Raw genomic sequence first — 27,421 nt, forward strand, 5'->3', positions numbered from 1 at the left:
GCAAATAGAGATAATTTGACTTCTTCCTTTCCAATTTGTATCCCCTTGATATCCTTCAACTGTCTTATTGCCCTAGCAAGGACTTCCAGAACTATGTTGAAGAGATATGGAGAGAGTGGGCAGCCTTGTCTTGTCCCTGATTTCAGTGGGATTGCTTTAAGTTTCTCTCCATTCAGTTTGATGTTGGCTATAGGCTTGCTGTATATCGCCTTTACTATGTTTAGATATGTGCCTTGTATCCCTGATCTCTCCACTACTTTAAACATGAATGGATGTTGGATTTTTTCAAATACTTTTTCAGCATCTAGAGAGATTATCATGTGTTTTTTTTTTTATTTCAGTTTGTTTATGTGGTGGGTCACATTGATGGATTTCTGTATATTGAACCACCCCTGCATACCTGGGATGAAGCCTACTTGGTCATAGTGGATGATATCTTTGATGTGTTCTTGTATTCAGTTTGCAAGTATTTTGTTGAGTATTTTTGCATCAATGTTCATAAGGGAGATTGGCCTGAAATTCTCTTTCTTTGTTGGGTCTTTGTGAGGTTTAGGTACCAAGGTGACTGTGGCTTCATAGAATGAGTTTGGTAGTGTTCCTCCTGTTTCTATTTTGTGGAATAGTTTGAAGAGAACTGGAGTTAGCTCTTCTTTGAAGCTCTGGTAGAATTCTGCCCTGAAACCATCTGGTCCTGGGCTTTTTTTGGATGGGAGACTTTTGATGACCGCTTCTATTTCCTTGGGGGACATAGGACTATTTAATTGATTTACCTGGTCCTGATTCAGCTTTGTTAAGTAGAATCGATCAAGAAAATTGTCCATTTCATTTAGATTTTCAAATTTTGTGGCATATAGACTTTTGAAGTAAGTCCTAATGATTGTTTGGATTTCCTCAGTGTCTGTACTTATGTCCCTCTTTTCATTTCTGATTTTGTTGATCTGGATGGTGTCTCTCTGCCTTTTAGTTAGCTTGGCTAAGGGTTTGTCTATCTTGTTGATTTTCTCAAAGAACCAGTTCTTGGTTTCATTGATTCTTTGAATTGTTTTATTTGTTTCTAATTGATTGACTTCAGCCCTGAGTTTATTTCCAGGTGTCTATTCCTTTTTGGTGTATCTACTTCTTCTTTGTCTAAGGTTTTTAAGTGAGCCATTAAGTTGCTTGAATGAGCTGTCTCGAATTTTCTCTTGAAGGCACTTAGTGCTATGAACTTTCCTCTTAGCACTGCTTTCATGTGTCCCACAAGTTTGGGTATGTTGTGTCTTCATTTTCATTGAGTTCTAGGAAGACTTTAATTTCTTTCTTTATTTCTTCCCTGACCCAGCTGTTATTTAATAGCAAGTTGTTCAGTTTCCATGTGTGTGTAGGCTTTTTGCTATTTCTGTTGTTGAGGTCCAGCTTTATTCTATAGTGATCAGACAGAATACAAGGGATTATTTCAATCTTCTTGTATCTCTTGAGGCTCACTTTGTGACCAACTATATGGTCTATTTTGGAGAAGGTTCCATGAGGTGCTGAGAAGAAGGTAAATTCTTTTTTGTTTGGGTGTAAGGTTCTGTAAATGTCTGTTAGGTCCATTTGATTCATGACCTCTGTCAGAGACATTGTTTCTTCATTTAATTTCTGTTTTGTTGACCTGTCCTTTGTTGAGATTGAGGTGTTGAAGTCTCCCATTATTAATGTGTGGGGACCTATGTGTGGTTTAAGTTTTATCAATGTTTCTTTTACAAATGTGGGTGCCCTTGTATTTGGGGCATAGATGTTAAGGATTGTCATGTCTTCCTGGTGGAATTTTCCCTTAATGGGAATTTTCCCCATCTCTTTTTATTAATTTTGGTTGAAAGTTTATTTTATCAGATATTAGAATGGCTACTCCTATTACCAGGCCACAGAAGAAGACAATGCAACCACTCCTCATGAGACCTAATTGACTAGGATCAGAAGGAAGGAAAAGAAGTCCTCCCCTATCAGTGGACTTGGGGAGGGGCATTTATGCAGAGGGTGGAGGAAGGGAGGGATTGGGACAGGAGGAGGAAGGGAACCACAGGGGGGGATATAAAGTGAATAAAGTGTAATTAATAAAGAAAAAAATGAATGGCTACTCCTGCTTGCTTCTTGGGTCCATTTGCTTGGAAAGTCGTCTTCCAACCCTTTACCCTCAAGTAATGTCTATCTTTGTGACTTAGGTGTGTTTCTTGTATGCAACAGATTGCTGGGTTTTGTTTACGCATCCATTCTGTTAGTCTGTGTCTTTTTATTGGAGAATTGAGTCCATTGATGTTGAGAGAGATTAATGACCAGTGGCTGTTAGATCCTTTGATTTTGATGTTGGCTGTGGTCATAAGGTTGTGTGCTTGGTTGCTTTTTGTTTTACTGTAGTGAGGTTAATTATTTCCTGTCTTTTCTTGAAAGTAGCTAGTTTTCTTGAGTTGTATTTTCCCTTCTAGTGTCTTCTGTAACACTGGATTGTTAGGTATTGTTGAAATTTGTTTTTGTCATTGAGTATCTTGTTTTCTCCATCTATGAGGACTGAGAGTTTTGCTGGGTATAGTCTGGGCTGACATCTGTGTTCTCTTAGGGTCTGCATGATATCCATCCAGGCCCTTCTGGCTTTCATAGTCTTTGTTGATAAGTCAGGTGTGATTCTAATGGGTTTGCCATTATATATTACTTGGACTTTTCCCCTTGCAGCTTTTAGTATTTTTTCTTTGTTCGGTATACTTACTGTTTTGATTATTATTTGGTAGGAGGATTTTCTTTTCTGGTCTACTTTATTGGGTGTTCTGTAGGACTCTTGTATTCTTATTGGCCTCTCCTTTAAGTTGGGGAAATTTTCTTCAATGATTTTTTTGAAAATATTTTCTGGGCCTTGGTGCAGGGAAACTTCTTTTTCCTCTATTCCTATTATTCTTAGGTTTTGTCTTTTTATTTTTTATTTTATTTTATTTTTTTAGGTTTTGTCTTTTTATCTTGTCTTGAATTTCTTGGATGGTCTGTGTCAGGAAATTTTTAGATTTAACATTTTCTTTGACAGATACATCTATTTCTTCCATTGTATCTTCCACACCTGAGATTCTTTCTTCCATCTCTTGTAATCTATTGGTTATGCTAACCTCTGTAGTTACTGTTTTCTTCCCTAACTTCTTTCTCTCCACAATTTCCTCCATTTGTGTTTTCTTTAATTTTTCCAATTCTATCTTCAGGTCTTGAGCCATTTTGTTGATTTCCTTCACCTGTCTGACTGTATTTTCTTGTTTTTCCATCAATTCCTTCAGCTGTTTGTTTGAACAATCCTGTTTCTTTTATTTCTTTCAGTGATTTAAGCATTTCCTCTCTAAAGGCCACAAACTGTTTGGCTACAACTTCCTGTTTTTCTTTACGGAGGGCCATAATCTGTTTGTTTTTATCTTCCTCTATTTCTTTACGGATGTCTGTAATTTGTTTGAATTTATCTTCCTCTAGGTCTTTATGCATTTTATTTGTTTCCTCTGTTTTCCTCTTCATGAGCATAGATGTTAGGTCATCTTCTTGAATTTCAATTATGCTGGGGTGTCCAGAGCTACTTGCTCCTGGATAACTGGGCTCTGGAGATGCCATATTGCTCTGGCTTTTGTTGGTTGAGCTTTTATGCTGGCCTCAACCCATTGGGCTATCTTAGGTGTTTGGGGTTAGTTTCTGGTGGTTCCTGGAATCCTGTGGTGGAGAGAATCCCCTTGGCAGGAAAATGGTTTTTCCTGAAGGAAGCCTTCTCAGCTTTTTGGGTATAGTCACTGGATGGCCAATGTTTTTCAGGAGTTGCCGCTGCTCACCTCAGGCATAGAGACCTGAGTGGTAAATGTGGTCCTTGTTAGTCAAGAGGGCTCTCCTCTCACTGGGAGAAGTCCTGAAGACATCTGCCCTGCTTCTGGGTTTCTTGCTATGAATTTAGTGATCTGCTGCTGTAACCTGTGTGTCCTGTGGTTTGGTCAGTTTTGTTAGGGATAACTGGTTGCCCCTTGGAGCAGTATCTGGGGGTTGATCTCGGGGATTCCGGGCTTTTGTAGGTCTGGGTCTCTGGGCCCCAATACCCAAGAGGTAATCTGTGGTGGGTGGGTACCACTCTTCTGATAACAGCAGGCTATCTGGTGCCCAGCAGGTCCCTGGGTTGGGCTGGTCTGTGGGACCTATTCCAGGGATATACTGGGTGGCCTAAGTCCGTCCCCTTTGCTTCATTCCCTGTGAGGATTTCTTCCGACAGTGACTCCCAGTCTCTGTTGCCCTGGGGCATACAGCTCTGTCTGTGCCAGAGAGCTGGGCGCACAGCTCTGTCTGTGCTTGTGGCTGGAGCCCAGTTCAAAGATGGTGGCTTGTACCCACCCGTCTGTGAGACATTTTCCAGGGAAAGACTGGGTGACCCAAATCAGTACTGTTTCCTTCCTTCCCTGCAGGGTTTTCTCCCGACAGGGACTCCCAGTCTCTTGTGTTTTTTTGTGCCCACCGATCAGCCTGGGAAGGTGATCAGGACAGGCAAGTGTGTGGCTCTGTTCCGGCGACCTAGTGCCTGCGCGACCCTGGATCTCTTCTGGGTTCTGGTTGGGTGACCTGAGAGTGGTCCTGACTGATTCCCACGCCGTGGGGGTTTCCTCTCACCTGGGAAACACAATCGCTGTTGTTTTAGGCCCCAGAGTTCAGTCTCTTGGTCGCTGTCCAGAAAATGTTGTCCTGCTCCTCAGACGCAGTGTTCTCCTGGTGCCGCCATCTTGTCTCCCAAGTAAAACATTTTTAATTGCGTGTTTGCTCACACCATGCATGTGACGTGTTTGTCCATATCCTAAAAGCAGCAGATGTGTTAAATTGTCCTGTGTCGGGGAAAAATGTGTGTGCACCTGGGCTTTCCCAGGTCTTTTCACATCTACAATGAGATGGTCATAAGAGCGTGAAGCGGTCACTTGTGTGAAGATCTCTCGAAACTAAGGCCATCTTCCTACCCTGGTCTGCGAATCTGAACTTACCCAGCACCAAAGACAGCATTAAAACATTTGTGGCTCTGCTATCCATGCCATATGGCTGGCTGTGTAGGTGTGTATGTGTAAGTGCGTGTGTGTGCAGTGTGTGGGTGTGTGTGTGTGTGTGTGCATACACACTTAGACTGCTCTGGAGTGCGATCTTTCACCCCATGACAGTTGTAAACCTGATCTGACCTAAGGGGTACCAGAGAAAAGTTTACACATCATTGAATAACTCTTTTCATATAGAAATCAGGGAAATTGGGAAGATGGAAGTAATTGCAAAATCCCTTTAGTAATCATAAAATCCCTCTATACCATTTTTTTTTTTTTTTAAGAAATGATAGTCAGACTTGGACCTTAAATGTCACCAAGAGAAACGCACACAGCTGCTTTTCTGAAAAGCTGGTGAGGAGTAGAAAAGTGGAAATCGGGAAATCTTTTCATATACCTTGTGAAAACCCCAACTACAGGGAGCAGATCAACCACACGTCACTGTATAAGGTAACATACTGCAAATGTTTCCACCTGAGAGTCCGGAGGAGAGAGAGCACTTCACAGGAAGGCTATGGAGACCGTGGGACCTCATCAAACACGACTGTGGTCCCTCCCCAGGCTTATGTGTCTGTGTGAGGAAGGGGTTCCGATGGTTGCCGTGAAGGTCGAGATATGTGCAGCCTGGAGACACCCTGCATGGCGGAGGTTCTTCCTACTTGGTCTCTCCTCTCCTCTCCTCTCCCCTCCTCTCCGCCCCTCCCCTCCCCTCCCTTCCCTTCCCCTCCCCTCCCTTATAAACACATTGAAGTGTGTTTGTAGTTCTTACTGTAACCGTGTTTATGTGTGAGTTTCCAAGGGAGCGTCTTATCTGAAATGTTTTCTAAACGTATGACTCAGCCTTGAACTGACCTGCTTCTTCTTCTGTTAAATATAAACATTTCGCAGAACATGTAAATTAGGGATTCTTGGTTGCTGGGTTTTAGGAAGCTCCAGTACACAGATACTGAAATTCAGAAGGTGTGTGGGTCTGTTTATGACTGAACAGCTGACCATAAGGCCAGGCATGCTCAGACTGCGGGCTGCCCATGAGCTTCTTGAGAGGAGTGGTGAAGGCAGCTGAACCCGCAAAGGTCTGATGGGAACTAAGAAAGAAGACCTGGCGTTGTGTATAAGTTGGGAAGAGTCTGCTTGGGTTTAAAAAAGTCTACTTATACTCAGAGGCATTTGCCCATATGAGGTATACATGGGCATTTTGCTAGACACTTGAGCAAACTTCCTGGGCCTACCTCCAGAGGCTGCAAGCCGCAGGAGCTTGAGGCCAGGTCTGCAGACATGAGGTCCTTCTTGTGAGGAACGTGGCGGTTACAGAGTCACCCGTCAAAGCTGCTGGCTCAGCCCTCCTTCTTCCCACAGTCCTGCACCCGCCAGCGCCTATCCGTGGGCGACTGGGGGCTGGCTTGTACACACTGGCTTCACTATTGTTATTATTGATTACTATGCCATATGTAGGGAAAGAGAGACTGAAGTGTGCCCGTGGATCTGGCCGTCTGTGCCATCAAGAATCCAGAGTGGGCAGTTCTGCTCAGTCCTCTGAGTCTTTCTGTCCACATTCCCGCGGCCCTTCCCCTCACACGCAGACTTGGACACAAGGTGTCGGGCGGTATTGTGTTTCATATATGGGCTTCACCTGAGCAGGGACGTTTTGGTCATTCAAGTATTCTGTCTCTGCTTCTGCTTGTCCGTCTCTCTGTGTGTATGTGCATGAGCAATAGATGAAGATAAACGACCACAGTGCTGGTGAGGCCCGTCTTCTTAGTGGCAAGGACATCAGGGTGCTCCGCCGCTCTACCAGCAGCGAGGGCGAATGGCTGGCACGCAGACGTTGGTCCATTCTGTTTCCCTTCAGCTCTAAGTACCTTAAGCTTTAGAAATGGGGATAATTTCAACAATTCCGCTTTTACTGACAATGTATTTTAACTTGCCTTAAAACAACAACAACAACAAAACAGAACTGTAAAGAAGTGTTCAAAACCCCGAAGATCCTGAAGAATGCAGAGTTTGGAGATGAGGGTTATTACTCCTGCGTGTTTTCTGTCCTCCACAATGGGAAACAGTACAACATCACCAAGACCGTCAACGTAACAGTTATTAAAGGTGAGAGGAAGCGTTTGAAGGAAGCAAACGCACTCTTTTAACCGGGAGGTCTCTTGGAGGGGGATGGGTACCTCCTTGGATTTGAGAAGGCACTGCTTCAAGGTTTCAAAGCTTCGACTTGGCTTCCCATAAAACCGGCAAAAACCACATTTTTCTTAGCAGCAAAAGAAACTTTCCGTGGGTGAACCTCTCATGAGCCAGCTTGTTCCTGTTTGGAATTTGGGTAAACTCCAGAAGCTTGTTAACACGTAACAAATATTTACTGTGGTCACAAATATTTATGGTGACTGTGTTCAGTAAGCTGTGCTCAGGATTGGGAACAAAGAGGCACTAAAGAGAAAGGTAACTGCACTAGGAAATTTTATCCTGCTCTGGAGGGATGCTGGGCACCAAGGCTGTAGCTGTGTGAAACGGGTTGCCAGGGCGTTTGCTTGGAAGGAAGACAAGCACTGAAGACTGTGCCTGAGCTGGGTCTTGGAGGAACTGTACCGCGAAGGGGCAGAGCACACAGGGAGAAAGGCGGGCACAGTGACCGTGCTCAGGCATGGTCTGCTAGTCAGAAGGAGGGCTTTGCAGGTCGCCTGGTTTGCCATGAGCCCAGAAAGACAGAGCCAAAACAAAGACATGGGACTCTATGGTGACGGTGCCCTGAGGGGTGATTTAACTGCAGTGCCCTGCAGAGATCCATTTCAGGTTACAGCCAAGAACCCGCCATCCAGCACCTTCCGGGAACTCACAGGGAAACTGTCAAAGCACAGCACAGCTGAGTACAGATTTCGACATCTGAGTGTGGAACATTCTTGATATTTTCCCAGCATCCATTTTTCCTTCTTCAGCTGCTTTTCCTCTGCTTTCAAAAACTTCGCAGACTGTCCGCTCCCTTCCTGTGTGAAAGCTCCTCTGGTTGTTTACAGCCATGTGGTGTGACCATGACCATAAGTCTGACCATCTGGTAAGCTAGAAACCTGTGTGGATGACACATTTAATCAAATCCACAGCCCACATCAGCTCTAGCGGCATCTTTCTTCAGCTCCGCACCTTACGCTTCCATAACTGCCCATGTGTGCGGTTGCAGAGATGTGTCCTCAGAGATGTATGCACCTCAGCCTAGAGTCCTGGAGGTCACGTGTCTGAATAAGCTCACTGGGCCAAAGCCGCGGTTTCAGCAGCATTGTATGGCTTCAGAGATTATGGGGGAAAATATATTACTATGCCATTTGCCAGTGTCCAGAGGCTATCTCTATCACACTGTCTTCAAAGTAGAGCACGCTATATGCCAGTCTTTTCTTTTTTTCTTCTTCTCCTTTTCTCTTCCTTCCTCTACTTCCTTGCCCACCTCCTGACACACATACAAACTTCCATCATTGTGTATAATATGCATAAATGCACATATGCGTCTTCCTGGGTCTGGCCTTTCTGACTTTCTTATGAGGACTCACAGCCCACTTGGATGATTCAAGATAGCATCTCTTTCTCCAAGTGCTTGAGCAATTACACCTACCAATTTTTTTTTTTTTTTTTGGTCCATCTTCTTCTGCTAGAACGGAGTGCCATGGACTGAGCCAATTATAAACCAGAGAAGTTTATTTGGCTAGTTCTGGGACATCCTAGACCAAGGGACCACCTGTGAGTGTGTCTACGGTGGGCTGTGAGGCTCAGGACACTGGATGTCCTTCTCTGTCACTCTGCCCACGGCTGAGAGACAGGTCTCTCACTAAACCGGAACTGATTCAAATGGCTATACTAGCTGGCCAGGGAGCTTCCAAGATCTGCCTGTCTCTTCCGCCAAGTGCTGGGGGTACAGGCCCATGCTTAGGTTGTTACATGGGTTTGGGGGATTCAAACTCAGGTCCTGTCCTACTATATCAACCATTCCCACCCCCTGAGCCACCTCCTCATCCAGGGCATAGTTAGGGATGCTGGTTAGGGATAGAGACTCTGCATCCTCCTCCAGGATGTGGTTAGGGATGGAGACTCCACACCCTCAAGGGTAGGACTGGTGTCTAGGAGAGGTGCTTTACATGGCTCTCCTAGTCTCCATGTCTTCTGTTAAATCCATCAGTGAGAAAATGAAGGAGGCAGATGGAGAAGGGGTGTGAGGTAGACTAGGAAGGTGCTTCCCCAGGGCTGCCCATCATCTCCGTCTAGACATTTGGTCCTCTCAGTATGTGGCAGTAGTCTCCCTGGATGAGATATTTCTCCAACTTCAGGTTTATGAGGCAGGAGCCAATATTTGAGAGGATACTAGATGGATGAGGCTTTTAGCTCTGTGAACACACAACTAACAGAAAATGAAGCTTCGATGATATGAGCTGGATTAATAAAAAGTTAATAAAAATCATGACAAAAGTAAAGATATGCAATGATTGCAATTACCCACAGACAAAATCAAGACCTAGTTGGTGCCTGACACCATGGGAGGAGCCAAGTGTGATAATGCTGTGTTTCTGTATATATATGTGCCCGTAGTAAAATTTAGTTTATAAATTAGGCACAACAGATTAACATCAATAATTAATAATAAAGTATAACAATGCCCAAACAAAATTGTCTGTCACGACTTTTGTGCTCTGTGGCCCTGATTAAACAGAATGGGGTTATTTGAATATAAGCACCGTGATACCATCCTATTAATCAGGGCTGTAAGCACACTGAGCAGGAGGATAATTCAGGTCCTGGTTTGGATGGAACAGGAAACTTAGAAAGGCATCCAACTTAAAAATTACAAGTTCATTATTTTAAGGTGGTTTTTTTTTTTCACTTTTATGTTTTTGGGCCAACTTGGCTTGCATTAATTTAAACTGCAGACCCTATAATCATGGATAATCCAGAGGTACTATGTTGGAAACTTTGTTACACAGAATGACCATGTTACAACATTATGTGTGTCCAAGATAAGCTCAAGGTGGTTTTAATGTTCTTCTTTGTTTGTTTTGCTGTTCTTCTAGGAAACAATAAAATAATCCCAGCTATTCTGGGGCCAAAGTTGGACATTGTTGGAGCAGAGCTAGGTATGTTTTACAGTGTGTGTTTTCTAAATGTATAAATGGGGCCAGTATTGAGCTTTCAAAGACTAAATGTGGCTCGCTGTTGATTGATACAACTCATATTTGTTGAAGAATACAAGACCATGGAAAGCAAGCTGTTTTCTGACTATTGCACTTTTAGTCCAATTAAATGGCACTTCTGTTCAAAAGTCAGTGGGACTGTCTATGGTTTATAGACAGATATGGTTTTTTCCTTCTAATTTTCTCTACTGACCTTTCAAAGCATGAAAGTTTGGTGATGGCGCTTTGGAGGTGTGATGCAAACTTACCCTGTAGTCTGACTATCTGGCCATGGAGGCTACACTTTCCAGGCTCATCTACAGCTGCACTTCTCAGTCTCCCTGAAGCTGCGGCCCTTTAACGCAGGTCCTCATGCCGTGGTGACCCCAGCCATAAAATCGCTTCATTGCTACTTCATAACTGGAATTTACTACTGTTATGAATCAAACGTAGATATCTGATATGCAGGACACCTGACCTGTGACCCCTGTGAAAGGTTCATTCAACCCCCAAAGGGGTCGCAGCCCACAGGTTGAGAGCTGCAGATCTTAAGAACCAGTGTGCACAATTTAAAAAATAAAAGCTAAGAAGGAATGGAATAAATTTACATATGTTAAACAAGATATTAAACTAACTGATTTGAGAATTTTGAGATACATTTTCCCAACCAAGGTAGAGGGATAGTGTCTCCACAGCATGGACTGAATAACTTACAGTTAGGCCAAGCAAGTCTAGTTATTTCAGGCTGCTCAGAACCGGGCAGGGACAGAGGTGCTACACCCAATCTGCCTTGCATTTAAATAGCTGGTTGGAGAGCATACTCCACGCGTGCTGCAGACCTTTACGCTGGGACATAGCTTCTTAAAGTGCGAGTTAAGATGACATGAGCATTGCATGAATGGATGTGGGGGCCATGAAAAATGCTTTCTGGATACACAATGACAGAAAATCCAAATCAAAAACACAAAAAAGCTCTCAAAGAAACAAAGACGCTTCCAGGAGCAATCACTAGAGTTGTCTTGTATGACGTCACTGCGTCCTCACACACAAACGTGTGCTCTGCCCAGGGCACCTCTGCTTCCCATGTTCAAGACTTGTGTGTGTGTTAGGAGGTTCGCTTTATTTTACTGTGCATATAAAAGTGTCTGGTCTTATAGAAGCATAACAGTCTAATTACTGAAAACAAAAGCCTTCAGTGCTTCCCTTCTGCCATTCCTCGGCTTGTTTCAAATTCCTGAACCCTTGGGCTGTATTGTGTTAGAGAGTTTCATTTTGAAATTGACTGTGTTAGTTGCAGACTTGAATTTTATAAAAAAATATATTGGAGGAATTTTGGGTTGGGATCAGGATAGAATTTTTGAAGTGACCCTAAGTATATTTCTGCCATTTTGTGTTATATATTTATGTAAAGTGGTCTCAGCTTTGATGATTATAAAAACAAAATTTGAACATTTCTAAATAACAGTGAAGATGTTCCATGTCATGAATTACCAAATCATTCAGCCAATATTTAATTCTGTACATAAAAAACAAGCACACCATCTCATTAGCATGCAAGTTCGTTTGTCTTTAATGAAAATAGTAAAATATAACAAGGAGTTGCTTTAAAATAAATTTTCTCACGTCTTCTTTTCAGTCATGCTCAATTTGTATACCCGCTTAATAGATCCATATACTCAAGCGCACACATAGTTGTTGGCTGTAAAAGAGTTGTGAATGGGAAGTTTAGGACATGCTGGCAGAGCAACGCTTGCTCTTCTATGGACCATGAGCCCACAGGAGACATAGCCGTGTCTCTGCAGCCTCATGCTGTGCAAGCTCTTGCTGACATTCCTGTGATCTGCACAGCTGTCCACAAGCTCCGCAGTTCTGGACTCTCTGCTTCAGGAGACTCCTGCTCTCTTCAGCTTCAAGATGTGCCTTACAAATAAGATGGCGTTGACTTACTGTTTACTCCCCTGGAAGAGATCTTTTCTTCCTGCACTTTAACTTCACCCTCTCTTGTTCTTTCTCTCTGTGCTGTGATGCCTTGCTTTTGTTTTTTTAAGTAATTAGTTTGTATGATATGCCCTTTTGTTTTGTAGTTTAAGAGAGACACTGGCTTGCCACTGTCCACTAACTTAAAGATTGAAAAAGTGCACTGACCCCGTAAATTTTAATAATTGATTTAAAAGTGAATATTTAAATAGAAGTCAGTTCATTACTTGGTGATGACTAGTCACTGCTATGTAATTCTTCTCCTTAATTGTAATTTTTAAAATTTAAAATGAAACAACTCTTTCATTTTTTACTGGATGTGGTGCTATTTCACATTCAACTCTCATACTCTGGCTGTGTCTGAAGATTCCAGTGGGCTTCTAAATTCACGACTGAGATTGTCGACTTCCACCTAGGAAAAGGTGTGGAACTTCGCTGCATTGCTTTACTGAATGAAAATGATCAGCTTTATTGGAGCATCAGGAAAGAAGACATATCAGACCCTAACGTGCAAGAAGATGAGAACAAGACTACTTGGTATGCAGCGGGCGTGTGTAAGCGATGCATGCTGTAAAAACTCGCGTGCACGCAGCAGCAGGGAGGCCGGGCCCCCGGCTGCCTGGCGGGATGTTTACGTTCGCTTTAGCTGTCGCTTCAGTTTGCTTCTCGTTGTTGTTACTGTGTTCCAAGGCGACAAACCATACATATTTGCCGTGCCCACCCGAGTTTGAAGAAGGAAGGTTCCCGAGAATGCTAGTGAGGACTTTTAGCATCATTTTATAAAGGTCTCAGTCAGAGTCTGGGGTGTGGAAGTCCCCAAGCTCCTTATAAAAGAGCAAGCAGCATAGTTTCTTGGATTGTGAAAACTATGTCAAATGCTGTATTTTTATTAATGGGCCACAACAGTAAAAGTGGTGTCAGTGATCAAACTCAAGTCTTCTGCAAGAGCAGTTCATTCTCTCAACCACGGAGCGATACACAATTGATGCGTTTTGGGCTTGATTTGCCATCTCCTGTGCTCCTGCAGGAGTCTGACCCCCAGTGTCTCCATAGTAGAAGAAGAAATCGACCCTCTCACTGAGAGGCAGAATCTGTAAAGGGTGGTTTGACTACGCTGGAGAGCTGCCTTGGTTAGAGTTCTGTTGCTACAAAGAGGCACCATGGCCATGGCAACTCTTTTTTTTTTTTAAGCATTTAATGGAGGCTTGCTTGGAGTTTCAGAGTTTAGCCCATTATCCTCTTGGCAGGAAGCTCTGGGCACACAGGCAGAAACAGCTGAGAGTTCTACATCTGGACCTGCAGGCAGCAGGAAGAGGGAGAGGGAGCCTCTGGGGTTGGAAAGGGCTCTTTGAAACCCAAAAGCACACGCTCAATGGCAGACTTCTTCCCACAAGGCCACACCTCCTAATCCTTTCAAATGGTGCCACTCTCCATGCCCGGTTGTCCAAATCTATGAGCCTGAGATTCTCATTCAAACCACCACAACAGTCTAGTCCCTGAGATTGAATTCTGATGCCTTATGGCATGGAAGAGAAAGCATCCGTAAGCACACAGGAGCTGCTGCCATGATGTGCTGTAGTTCAGGGCCCTGCTAGAGGCCATGTCATGCCTTTGGACCACAGGATAAACAACGTCTTTCCTTCATAGCCTCCTGCTGCCCAGGATTCACTTTTAGCAGGGAAAGATGAAGAACACAAAACTGGCTGACCATAGTTAATAGGGGTGACGGTGTGGGATGAATTCCAAGTAATCGGGAGGAGAAAACAGAAAAAAATGAGAGAGGTGTGCCTTTCCCCGAGTTCTGTTGCTCCTTGGAGGAGTAGGGAGGCTAAGCTTAATTCACACCAGAGATGGAAGACATAGCTGACGCTTCCTTTTAATATCGTAGGCCTATAAATAAATCCCCATCTCCTGAGTACGCTTGCCAGTCATGGACTAAGCCTGTTGCTGAAAATTCGTCTTACATTGCAGGACTTCTGAAGGCAAACTGCATGCTTTAAAAACTCTGAGAATTCAGAGGGTTACTGAAAAGAATCTCAATGTTCTGTACAATTGCACCGTGACCAACGATGAAGCCACAGACACCAAAAGCTTCATCCTGGTGAGAAAAGGTATGACGCTCACTGCTCTTCTTGACAGTCTCTGTGCTGTCTCTCTCTCTCTGTGAGCTCAGCTTTCCAAGGGGGAGAAACCCATCCAGGGTCACCGAGCAAGGTGACAAAACCTCCCACTTTGGGGTCTTCTGTCTGTGGGAGCAGCCTCCGAGGTCCCCTCTTTCACATGAGTTGTGAGGTCGGTGCATCCACGAAGCAGAGGCACTCCACCCGCTGCTTGGTTGTGTGATGCAACCTTTGCATTTCCTGGGCACGGCTCAACACTAGCTCAACGCCTGCTTGCATCCTCAGAGCTTCCGCCTCACATTGCTCCTTTCAGTTCACAGAGGTCACCTGGGGAATAGGATCTTCCTGTCTCAGGAGTTCATAGCTATCTCTCAAAGATGGAGGAGCCCCTGGGCGTGGCTTCTGAGAGTCTGTTTATTAGATAGATATAATCAATTACTTAATGGAATGAGTGATTTTCCCGGAACGATTATGTCTTAAAAGTGTGTGACACAAGAGGGACAAAGCTTGAGCCAGGTTTATCCTGCCTGATGTGGAAATTGCCACGCCATTGGTGTCTCTCCTTGGAAAACAAGCAAAAGAAAAGAGAAAAGGCAGTGTTTATGTGGATAGTCACTGCAGCACTGTGTAAACTTATAAAATTAGCATCATTGTAAGAACGGGTATATTGTAAATGAGCAAAATGTTGGTCTGATGAGGAAATAAAATGTGGTTAACATACAACCTCAGTTAAATAAAAATTTGGGGGCCACAAAAGACATCTGTTTTCATGTGTGTGGTATGGTCAACAGGTGAGCCTGGTGGCCACAGGAGCCACAAGAGGGCGAGACGCCCCCTGAAACTGGAGTTACTCATGTCGTGAGCCTCTGTGTAGTTGGGAACCAAACCCAGGTCCTCTGCAAGAGCACCAAGTACTCTTCACCTCCATGTCTCCAGTCCCCCCACCCCAAGAAAGTTCAACACTGGCTGGCCATCACCACCTCCTGGGGTGGCTGCTAAGAACATTTCACTCTCTGTACCCTTCAGTGCCCCTTCGTGTTTGTGACGAATGCACACTGAGTCAATCTGAGAGCTATGTCTCTCTTTTTGAAGGGTAGATTGTCTACGTTTTTGCTAAAACCTGAGGGCTGTGTGCTGGGCACTCTGAGTACTCTGTAGAGTCTTGTTCATCAGCAACCGTAAATGAAGCAAGAGGCTCATTTATTGTTTTTACTTTGCACATGAAGATACTAGGAATTGGGAGCCTCAAGGATTTTTCCTAAAATACAAACTAATTGATGGAGCCAGACTAGAAACCCAGATTTTCCCCACCCAGTGTGCCCCACTGAAGGTAGTGTGCTGTTGGCTCAGGTCACTAACTTTGACTCTCGTTGGGATCCTTTGTGTCCTATCCTTCAGAAAGCTCCCACAGAGACAGATCACCTGAGTGGCCACATTCTTACTTCATGTCTCTGGATATCCTTGCACACATCTCTAAGTTGGGAGTGGAAAGATTGCAGACTCCAGCCAGAGAGTGGGGAGCTAGGGGAAAATGGGCAAATACCTGAATCAGAGTGAAGGCCAAAAGCTGACAACACAGGGCAATGTGATTGATGGTGGAAAGCGATGGCCACATTTCTTGATTCATGGTTTCCTTTTGCTCTATTTTTTTTTTCTGTAGAAATGGCTGATATCCCAGGCCACGTTTTCACGAGGGGAATAATTGTGGCAGTTTTCATCTCCGTGGCAGCAGTTTGTGTGGTGGTTTTGTGTGTCATCTACAAAGTTGATTTGGTTCTCTTCTATAGACGCTTACTGGACAGAGACGAAACCCTAACAGGTAACATGCTGTGACAGGGACATCCCAGGCCATGTTTTCATGCTACACCCAATGGAAGGAGCATTGGCCTTTACGGTGGTTTGACTCACAGCTCACAGTCCCCAGAGAGCCGGGTCCCCAGTGTGGAGTCGGGTTGCTCTGTTCGTGTTACACTGTGACGCATGCTCCACAGTCTTGTACTTGTTTGTGACTTTCTAGGTGTGTTTCCTTCGATGTTTCATGGTTGTGCACTGTCTCCTCCTAAATGTCCCATGCTGTCATCTGGTTGTGTTTACACGCATACCATACACACTCAATAAAGTTTGTTTCCATTGAGTTTTCTGTCATCTTGGTTTGTTATTCTAACTGGGAAAAGGAGGCCAAATGGCATCCCTGGAAGAACTGTGGGGTATGAACTAAACAATCTTGGTTTTCGTCTCTTAGACCCATCTGCTGTTAGCTGCTATTGTGTCTATTTTCCTGTGTCTCAATGTTTTCAAAAGCGACTAAAAATCTTCAGATTTCAAGATTATTATGTTCTTTAAATGTTAACCTTAATCTGTTGTTTGTGTGTATATGTGTTGAGTTTTTACAGGAAAGAAAACTCCATAGAGGTCAAATTCAAAATTTGTAAATATACACCAGGAGGCCTTCTCTGCCTTGCCATGTCTGTCATTCCCACAATGCCCCACTGCCCGTTACATCCCATAAGTCATTCATGTGGATTCTTTCCTCATGCTGCCTTTAAGCAGCACCCTACTTCACTATTTCCGGTTTTTCTGTATGATTTCTTATGGGTCTGCTCATGTCACTGAAGAAATCCCTCATCTGTCAAGATGGCTCAGGTCCTGCCTGCCTGCCTGCCTGTCTCATGCTGCCCAGGCTGGCCTGACTATACCGCTGCCTCCTCATGCCTCCATCTCCAGGTGCTGGGTTCCCTGGTGTGTGTCCTCAGAGTCTCCACCCTCAGTGACTCCTGTGTGGCTGTGTCTACTCTTCTTCCAATGTGTGTTCAGGCTCGTGCTTCCTTTGCTATTACAGAGATGTTTCATGAATGAAGTCACCCATCATTGCTTCCTGCTTGTGCAGTGTCACCACAGGGACTCTCCACAGTGCAATCTCTGAGCTGAGGCTTTGATAGCTGCTGTCCCTTTGCCTGCCTTGCACACTGCTACATGACACACTACACAAAGGCTCTGGCTTTCCCTCATAGCCCCCCCCTTGCATTTCTGCCAGCTTGATAGATGGGGACTTGAGGCCATTTAATTTGTATTTCATTTAATGATGTTAAAATACAATCATTTATTTAATATTTATGTCTCTCTTTTCAGCATATTCACTCTTGGCTTATTCTGTCACTAGGCTTCTTCTTCTTCTTCTTCTTCTTCTTCTTCTTCTTCTTCTTCTTCTTCTTCTTCTTCTTCTTCTTCTTCTTCTTCTCAGACACTATTTATATCTTAGGTGGAGTAAGCCTAGATTCTGTATTGTAAAGGTAAATGTCCCATGTTGTCATTTGTCTTTACTTGTTGTGGTGAGGCTATGTGAATGACCCAAATATATCTTAAGTTTTTGGTATCCAATTTTGGGGCTATAAGAACCAAGGACTCCTTAACCTCATGGTAAAAAGTAATTCTTATATCCACTCCTTTGAGATTTTTTCAATTTATTTTTGTTTTTTAGATTATAATAATAGAATTACATCATCTTTTCATTTACAACTTTTAATATTAACAGTTAGCAGGCTCAGAGAATATGGCTCTTAGCCTATGTGTGTGTGATCTTGCTTTGAAAAGATATGAGGCACTGAAGTTGAAAGTCTGTATATGGCATTTTCTTCATGGTCTCTGCTCAGAAAGACAAATATCTGTATTTAAATAGGCATCAAATAACTTTTCTCCTTTTGATTTTCCATAATATTTTCCTTTGTCAATTTTGTTAGATCCATCTTACACATCCTTTTGTTTTGTTGTGTGTGTGTTTTTTTTTTTTTTTTTTTTGAGGATTGTTTAAATTCATTGACTTTATTTTGTATGTGTGTGCCTGGGTGTATGTGTGTGCACCACATGTATGCAGAAGCCTGCAGAAGACAGAAGAGGGCATGAGCTTGGCACTGAAGCTACAGGTGGCTTATAAATCACCATGTGAGTGCTGACTTGAGCCCAGACTTTCAGCAGAAGCAACAAGAACTCACAGTCACTCAGCCATCTGTCCAGCCCCAATACTTTTTAAAACTCATAACTGCTGTCATGGCAATGCACAGAAACATTCAGGAACACGCTCTAAGCAGCTCAGAGTGAATCCATGGAGAGGTGCAGTCTGTGGGAAGGTCAGTCATGAAGATATGTCCAGGCAAGAGAACGTTTGCAGCAGGTGCAGCACTCCAGTGGCCAAGAGTGGCTCCGTGTTGTCCTCTAAAGGAAAGAGATGGAAAGAACCAACTTCCAACAACTATTGCAACACAGTCGACTGATGCAAACAGCTGGGGAAACGCTGGTCCAGCGGACGTTATTATTCTAAGTGACCATTTAAATGGCCATTTATATAATGATAGTTTCATTGATTAGGGATCAAAAATTGTATTTACTCACCAGTGGCTTCCAGACACAGCAGGCCTGAGCCACACATGAACCCACAGAGACTGCACAAGCGCAAGAACTGCACAGGTTCAAACCAGGCAAAACCGCATCACTGAAGAGAGAAGTGGACACAGAGTCCCACCCTGAACCAGGAAGCTGCTTGCAGTTGATGAGTGCTAGAAAGGAGGAAATCAGTTTTTTCCATTAACCCTCTCACTGTCCACATTTAAAAATAAATCTTAATGTAAACTAGCTGATTTGTATCATAAAAGAGAATTATTTGACATAGAAAATTTGAAATCAATTAATAGTTGATTAATTGATTAATTAATAGTTGATTAATTGAAATCAATTAATAGTTTTTCCTGAGTAAGAACAAAAGCATGTTACATGAACTGTAGATACATAGGGAATTGCCTTCCTTGTTTCTCAGGATCAGTTAAATCTTGATTGTGAGACAACTGTGATCCTTTACTTGATTTGCCTCTTGGTGCCAATCTTTGCTCTGGCTTGATAAAAACATTCACAAAAGCACTATAATTCATTGCCAAGGCAATAGCTATAGTTCACAGCAATCTAAAAGAATCACTTAGAGGCAGTAGTTGCTGATTAAATTACTAACTAGTTTTATTTTCACCTACATTTTCTCCTACCTTTGATTGGCAGACGAGTCTATAACCTTTATCAAAATTTTCTCATACATGTAATTCTACCGAAACAATTGCTTTATGTCAGCAACAGCTCCCAACAAATAGATGGAGCAGAATACTATAAGAAGAACCGAGCAAGCTTTGGCCATATAGAGAAAGCACTGTTTTGTGAATTTGAATGTGAAGAAATAGGGCTGGGCCATTGTGCATAAACAACATGACATGTAAGAACAGCAGACCCAGAGTTGTTCCAGCCCATCTTATTTTAAGAAAACACCTGGATGTGTTTACCTTTCAGTCCAGTCAGTAGAGATGTAACCGCCTGACCGTCTGCTTGATTTCTGTGTGATCAAGATAAGCTATTTCACCACACCCCTGCTTGTTTATCTACACCCTAACATCGTTGAGGATGTTAGCCAAAACTTCCCTTGTTTATGTCCCTCCCCTTTCACTGGCCAAGCTGTTTTACTCATCTTTGTCTGTGTCACAGGATTTGTCATCTGCTAATGCATTTCTTTTTGTCTCATCAACAGAGTACATGAAAGTGAGAGGAGAACCACAGACACATTTAGTTACCCGGCGGGCAGAATGAGTTGTGTGTGTGCGTGCGTGCGTGCGTGCGTGCGTTAGATTATAATCATAACTTCTGACCCCCACCCCCGAATATTCTCAATGCTCTCCTCGAAATTCCTGGCTCTCTTTTCCGTTGTTGCCAGCTCCTGTTCTAAGCAGCCTTGTCATTCCTTCCACTCTCAGGGTACAGTTTCAGTTACTTCATTTAACTTTGCTTTGACCTCACTTTAAAGGCCTTTGGAGAATAAAACCTGGGTGGTTCTGTGGTAGAGCTGAATGAAATGAATGAGCTAATTAATTCACAATCCTGGAAAGAGGGTCTTCTGTGCTCTCTAGCATTTCATTGTCTTTGTCTGCCTTAATGTCCTGATAGTTATCCCCCCCTCTAGTCTTAAAACAGAAGCTTTAAAAAGATGTTTAGATAATCAGTTGCTTTACATGCCTCTAAGATTTGACAATCAAGAATTTTATTCGTTTTATATATGACTTTCACACAAATTTTTACTTACATTTTTCCACAATCATGAATTAAAAGAGTCCATCTTATCTCCTAGATGGTAAAACATATGATGCGTTTGTGTCTTACCTGAAAGAGTGTCATCCTGAGAATGGAGAAGAATATACTTTTGCTGTGGAGACATTACCCAGGGTCCTGGAGAAACAGTTTGGGTATAAGTTGTGCATATTTGAAAGAGATGTGGTGCCTGGCAAAGGTAAGAAAGGAAATCCTGGACCGAGAGTGAATGGAATTTTTTTTCTGCACATTTTATTTTTAATGTTTTTTTTCAGCTTTTATTAATTATATTTTATTCACTTTGTATCCCCCCATAAGCCCCTCCCTCCTCCCCTCCTAATCCCACCTTCCCTCCCCGTTCTTCATGCATGCCCCTCCCCAAGTCCACTGATAAGGGAGGTCCTCCTCTCCTTCCTTCTGATCTTAATCTATCAGATCTCATCAAGAGTGGCTGCATTGTCATCTTCTGTGGCCTGGTAAGGCTGCTCCCCCCTCAGGGGGAGGTGATCAAAGAGCAGGCCAATCAGATTATGTCAGAGGCAGTCCCTCTTCCCATTATTATGGAACCCACTTGGACACTAAACTGCCATGGGCTAGTTCTGTGCAGGAGTTCTAGGTTATCTCCATGCATGGTACTTGGTTGGAGTATGAGTCTCTGGGAAGACCCCTGTGCTCAAATTTTCTGGTTCTGTTGCTCTCCTTGTGGGGTTTCTGTCCTCTCCAGCTCTTATTATTTCCCACTTCTTACATAAGATTCCATGCACTCTGCCCAACAGTTGGCCATAGTCTCAGCATCTGCTTTGATAGTCTGCAGGGCAGAGCCTTTCAGAGGCCCTCCGTGGCAGGTTCCTAACTTGTTTCCTGTTTTCTTCTTCTTCTGGTGTCCATCCTCTTTTTCTTTCAGGATGGGGATTGAGCATTTTAGTCAGGTCCTCTCTCTTGATTAGTTTCTTTAGATGTACAGAAATGAGATGATTGATCATCTTTTTACCTTAAAAAGGTACAAATGGCCACAGTCCTTTAAGGCAACAGAAGGCAGGTCAGTTGATGGGTAGTAATTAGCTAACCAGGTCAGTCTGATTAACCAAATTTTCATTATCACATCATAATAAATATTGAGAAAATAGCTCTAGCCTTTCCCCATGGACTCTTTTCATTCTGTATCACAGGTCTCATACCCAGGAAAGGCACAGGTGTTTCTCTTTCTGAGGCCTCAGTAAACAGAGTGGAAGGCACCTGAGGGAGGCACCCAATGTTGATCTCTGACTTTTGTGTGCACGTACACACATGATGCATGACACATATGCTAAAAATTAGCTAATGAGAGCGAGAAAGAAGAGGAGGAGGAAGAAGAGAAGAAGTAGGAGAAGGAGGGGAAAGAAAAGGAGGAGGAGGAAGAAGAAGAAGAAAAGAAGGAGAAGGAGGGGAAAGAAGAGGAGGAGGAAGAGAAGAAGTAGGAGAAGGAGGGAAAAGAAGAGAAGGAGGAGAAAGAGGAGGAGGAGAACAAAGGGGAAGAGAAGGAGGAAGAGAAAGAATAGAAGAAGTAGGAGAAGGAGGAGGAGGGGAAAGAGGAAGAGGAATGAAAAACACAAATGTTTTTACCATCATTCGTTCATCCATCCCATATTTATTATGTGCTGTACCTGTATTAAGTTAGGCCAGGAAGAAAATATGCCAGTAAATAAGAAATAGCTTTGCGTTCCCCTCACACTACAAATTAGAAAGGGAAAATGCTGTTAAGTGAGAATCGTAAGTACAGTGGAAACTAGTGGTGAATCATGTGGTGCGTGTGAGGAGCAGCCCATGCTGGCGAACTTGGCATCTAGAAAGTACATCACAGTTTCACTACCATTTTGTCACATTTCCTTTCATTTCTCCGATGCTAAGAAAAGAAAAAGGGTTTTCTTTTTGGTATGTCGGATTGTCACTAGGCTTGGTTGACCTCTCTGGGGCCTAGAGCAGAGCCGGGCATGTTTGGCTAACCACGTCCCCCTTGCCACAGCCTCATACGGTTAGCTTAGGTTATTTTGTTTTAGATCTTTAACCTCCCCACAGAAACGAAGAACAAACTAGTAGAGATTGTAAAAGTGTGCTTCATGTGTTCAGTCTGCCTGCCCGTCACTCACCAACTGTGGGACTGCAGGCGAGTTCTTTATCACTCTACACGTTAGCGAAATGGCGGGGAGATAGCTTCCCGTGAGCTTGCAGCCATGGGGAGATGAATTAATATTCCTTTACAGACTTGAAAGGCACAAGTGCGAGGTGAGTGCCCAGGACTGTGCTTATTTAGATGATTATTTTGCTAGGTGTCTAAAACAGATAAAACTGTTTTATTTTTAAAGAAAACCTTGTTAGTGCAGCCAAAGGTTAAATACTGTAAAACAGGCACATGCATGTTGGCGCACTTTTTAAAAAACTCTTTTATTTACGTTTCTTAGATCTTTCTCCCTACTCCACTCTAGTCTCTTCCAACACCCCAACACCAGGTAGGAGAGAGAAAGGGTTAGTGGGAGGGGGCACAGTTCTTTCTTAGCTGCTTCCTGCTGGCCAGTGTCTTCGGGTTCTTTGGAGCCAGGCCAATCCTCATGTCAGGAGATCTCCAACTTCTTGTCTCACAACAGCAACAGGAGCAGCAAAAAGGGAAGCAGCAGCCTTGATCTTTCTCTTCTCAACTCTCTGGGCTCTGGCATTTACTCTCTCTCTCGAGTCCTCAGATTTAAACTATCTGCAGCTGGCAAAGAGCTCCTCTCAGAGCCTGCAGGAGGCAAATAGTTTCTTGCTGTGAACAATCTGAGTCAGCGCCACATCACACATCTGGGACCAAAACAAAAACATGTTTACATCCACAACACATGCAGTCTTCTTTCTCCTGTGTCCACCCTTCAGCTCTCTAACCTGACATACATCTTGTCTTTCCAGCTGTCGTCGATGAGATCCATTCGCTGATCGAGAAAAGCCGCAGGCTAATCATTGTCCTAAGCAAGAGCTACCTGACCAATGAAAGCCGTCTGGAACTTGAGAGTGGCCTCCACGAAGCACTGGTGGAAAGGAAGATTAAACTAATCCTCATTGAGTTCACTCCGGCGAGTAGTGGCTCCTTTCTGCCCCCGTCACTGAAACTCCTGAAGTCCTCCAGAGTTCTGACCTGGAAGGCAGACAAGTCCCTCTCACATAACTCCCGCTTCTGGAAGAATCTTCTCTACCTGATGCCTGCAAAAGCCAGCAAGCCGTGGAGAGAAGAGTCAGAGGCAATGCCTGTGCTTTCAGCGCTCTGAGCTCCTGAGAAGCTCAGTGTCAAAGGAACTGACACCCTTCTAGATACCTGTGTGTGCCCTTATTCCCAACAGGGCAGTCGTTCGAAAGACTGAATTCTGTTAGCATCCCTCCCAGAATGAGATTTGCCATCGGGTTATCAGAGATGAAACAAAACCTTGATTCATGACCCGAGCTCCAGGAAGAGCCTGAGCTTCACCAGAAAGCAGTTTGTGACTCTTTTCTCCCCACATCAGTGGTCCTCAGCCTGTGGGTGGGCCCCCCTTTGCCAAACTGCTATCAGATTCAGAAGATTCAGAAGAGTAGCAGCGTTGCAGTGATGAAGTAGCAATGAAAATAGTTTTATGTTTGGGGTCACCACAACTCGGGGAATTGTATTCATAGGGTGCAGCACTAGGAAGCTTGAGGACCATCGGCCTAGAGCTATCTGCACACCGGCCCATTCAGCAAGGGTGGACCTCCACGTGCAAACTGATTCACGACCAGAGCAAGGTGTCTCTTCAGGAGTTTCCAGCTAGTGGGGGATCCCAGTGGGAGGGTCTTAGGTGCTCAAAGAGGCTCTTTCTACCAGCCAGTCTTCATCACAGCTCTCCTCCACCAGGCTGGGGAGATGGGAGAGAGTGGGGTTGCTGTCTGAAGAGAAGGGAAGCCAGGTGAGAGGAAGATCCAGGGACCTGGCTTCAGGATGAGCTTAGTGCTGAAAGATAGTTCTTGGAAACTCAGTCGACAGAGGCAGACTTTGCTTATTCCTTAGACCTCTTCATAGAAGGGCAACCCTGAACACCTTTGAGTCATGCATGACAGACAAAAATGTAAAATCAGAGGACTCTGTGAGCCTTTCAGTTTCAGTGGTCTAAAGCTTCTGTTGACTTTATGTAAATATTTATATTTAGGATCATATTAGCTACTAAAGTGCAACAAACAAACAGCAGTAATTGCTTATTGATTTTATTAGCTGTTCTGAATGGCCTTGGCTTGTAGGCCATTCGGCATGGTGGCTGAGGGTGTGGTCTGAGCAGTCACATTTGAGTGACAACCTTGGGTTTTCTGCTTCTTTGCTAAGCTCTGGAATTTTATCCAATTTCTCATGCCTCAGTTTCCTCATCTTTAAAATCAGAGTTTAAAGTAAGTACGCCTCCTTGACAAGGGAACCAGGCTGCTCTGTAAATGAGGCTCTCTGGTGATGGTGGCAATGCCTCTGGTTCATGCTGGCCTCCATGGATTAACAGTGCAGTCAACAGGAGCCAGAGATCAGGCAGGAAATCAGGTCAGAGGAGACAAGCAGCTTTGATCTGAGCAGCAAATTGAGAGAAGAACACAAACAGAGGGACACACACACACACCCCACTCTCTGTTGGAATATACAACTCTGGGCACTGGAAGACACTTTTGTCTCTCTCACGGGAGCTGTCACCCTGGGTCTTCTCCATGGTTCAAAACAATAGCTGTCTGTGGGAATTGCGTGTGTGTGCAGGCATGTGTGTGAATGCTGACCTGGCAAAGCAAAGAAGATTCAGAGAAGCCCAGCACGTCTGCAAGCTTGCCTAGGTGTAGCAAAAATGTTCCTGGAAAGTTTAGAGCAGAGCAGAGACTATCTGCAACAGATATAGTAGATTTAGAAAAGAAGAAAGAAAGAAAGAAAGAAAGAAAGAAAGAAAGAAAGAAAGAAAGAAAGAAAGAAAGAAAGAAGAATGGGGAGTCTCAAGTAATATTTTTCACTCATGACTTCATGTGCTGTTTGACTGGCTTTTAAAAGAAGGAGAGCTCAGCAAATGTTTTATGTCCTATGTGTGAAAATACAGAATCAGAAGAAATGTTGTTTTGAGAGTTTCTGATAAATAGAATTACTTTAATTCTTTAATTACTCACGCTTTGACACATGATGTTTATTTCATATGAAACATATTTTACATTAAATCTGCAAATGCGTACATGAGATTTGAAATGTCTCTTGATGTCATTTTCGTTTATTTTAAGTCTGTATTTTCTCATTCTCAACATAGATTCCCACCTGTTTTGAAGAGATAAGGGAAATGCAGCATGACCTCCTACAGCTATCATTTTTCAGTTATGCTGTGTGTATCTTTTTTAGAAGCTTATTCTTTGAGAATCTTATACATGTAGACGGTGAAATATTATATCCATGTCCATTTTCCCCCTCCACTTCCTCCTATTCTCCATCACATTCCATGCTCAGTTATTGTCCTTGTATTTAGAATAAACCGCTTAGTCCAGAGAGTGCTGCCCATACCTGCTGGGCTGGGCCGTCCGCTAGAACAGGCACCCATAAGAAGACAGATTCCATCTCCCCAGCAGCTCTCAGCTGCCAACAGCTGCATCATGGCGGATTCTCCATCCACGCCAGAATTTCCACCGCTTCGGTCTTGCGCTGCTGTGGCTTCAGAATGTAAAGGTTTCGTCATATCAGAAGCTCTCCACTCCATCCCCCGGGTCTTCTTCTGCTTCCTCTTCCGGCATGTTTCCCGAGCCTCGGCAGGGGACAGAGAGGAGTTAACAGAGATGTCTGATTTAGGGCTGAGCACTCACAGTCGCTTGGTCTCAGAACTTTTTGATCTGCTCTGAGTCTTTGCATGACTGCCATCACTGAAAAAAGAAAGAAAGGAACAGAGAAGAAAAGAAAAAGAACCTTTGCTCAAGGTTGAGGGCAGCCCAGCTCTATAGGCATGAACATAGATATTGAGGAGGAGTTTTCACAATGTAAACATTCAGCAAAGTAACAGTAATTGGTTCCCCCCTAGGTCCTAGGCCCTCCCCAGCTGTGGGCTTCTCACCGTGTTGATGATTCCAGGCGTGAATTCCCCTGTGTGGAGGGGTTTCGGGTATATTCTGGAAGTGGTTGGTTACTCCATACACACACGCGCCACTAATGCGCCAGTGGGTAGACTGCCTGGCATGTCAGTATTTTGGCATGCAGGTTCCCATGCTGGATAAGGCTGTTTCTTTCTTTCTCTTTTCCAACAGCAGCTGCATAGCATCAGTCAATATGAAAGCTGGCCCGCAGGAAGAAGAACAAGGGAATTCAATCCTAGAAAGACAGTGCTTTATGTTCTTTCTCATATGCAGATCTTGGTGCCAAATCTTTAGTTTTGTATGTTCACAAACATTTCAATACAATATGGAGTATAAGTATGTAAGGTTTAGATTTCCTTCCACCCAGCGTAAGGACAGAATTCTATCCCCTCTCTCCCGAGGCCACATACTACTACTAAATACAGGACCTTAGATACAGTGGGCTTTCACATGCCAGTTAACTAATGTGCATATTTAAAAATTAGTTTTACACAATGCTACCAACTACCATCAGTAGAATTTGTTTAGACATTTGAGTATCTTTCTCTTCTAAGATTTCTGATGTGCTTAATCTGGGAAGTCAGTTTCACACTATCAGAATGGCCCTCTCTCAAGGACACAGGAAACTCTTCACCTATGTCGATTGCTCTGTTAGAAGTATTTATTAAATAAGAATCACAGTCACTTTGAAATCCAGACATGGGATTTAGTCCATGGATTTAATCCTACATAGTCCATGGGGTTTAAGACCTGTTATGTCCAGGAGCTTTACCACGCCTCTTCTGTGAGGCCAGGACAGAAGAGCATGTGTTTCCTCTTCAGCATCGCGTGTTGGGAAATGAGGCTGTAGGTAAAGATTTTAAAGGCTTTGTACACTTTGTACACTTGTCTGGAAAGGCAGCATATCCACAAATGCACAAATCAGGCTTCACAAGTAAGAAGCTGCCTG

The 27,421-nt window shown here is 43.7% G+C and overlaps 1 protein-coding gene and 1 long non-coding RNA gene across 5 annotated transcripts in view; one reads left to right on the forward strand and one right to left on the reverse strand.

Moving 5' to 3' along the window:
* Positions 1-25,599, forward strand: part of Il18r1 (interleukin 18 receptor 1) — a 37,974-nt gene extending 12,375 nt beyond the window's left edge. For 2 of the 4 annotated variants that reach the window (XM_060369963.1, XM_060369962.1), the window contains 8 exons: positions 5,321-5,486; positions 6,989-7,133; positions 10,082-10,140; positions 12,570-12,694; positions 14,129-14,268; positions 15,938-16,096; positions 20,429-20,587; positions 23,308-25,599. In XM_060369963.1, the coding sequence (XP_060225946.1) occupies positions 5,321-5,486; positions 6,989-7,133; positions 10,082-10,140; positions 12,570-12,694; positions 14,129-14,268; positions 15,938-16,096; positions 20,429-20,587; positions 23,308-23,663 (1,309 nt within the window). In that variant the 3' untranslated portion in view covers positions 23,664-25,599. The remainder of the gene's footprint in view (positions 1-5,320; positions 5,487-6,988; positions 7,134-10,081; positions 10,141-12,569; positions 12,695-14,128; positions 14,269-15,937; positions 16,097-20,428; positions 20,588-23,307) is intronic. The other 2 variants (XM_060369964.1, XM_060369965.1) reach the window with 2 other exon arrangements.
* Positions 16,836-19,676, reverse strand: LOC110564505 (uncharacterized). The gene is made up of 3 exons (XR_002477333.2): positions 19,593-19,676; positions 18,664-18,827; positions 16,836-18,486 (listed from the first exon to the last, which is right to left on the reverse strand). It is a non-coding gene; the product is annotated as an uncharacterized LOC110564505 (long non-coding RNA).
* Positions 25,600-27,421: the final 1,822 nt, after the last annotated feature.

Source organism: Meriones unguiculatus, chromosome 16, assembly GCF_030254825.1.
Source record: "Meriones unguiculatus strain TT.TT164.6M chromosome 16, Bangor_MerUng_6.1, whole genome shotgun sequence".
Lineage (NCBI taxonomy): Eukaryota > Metazoa > Chordata > Mammalia > Rodentia > Muridae > Meriones > Meriones unguiculatus.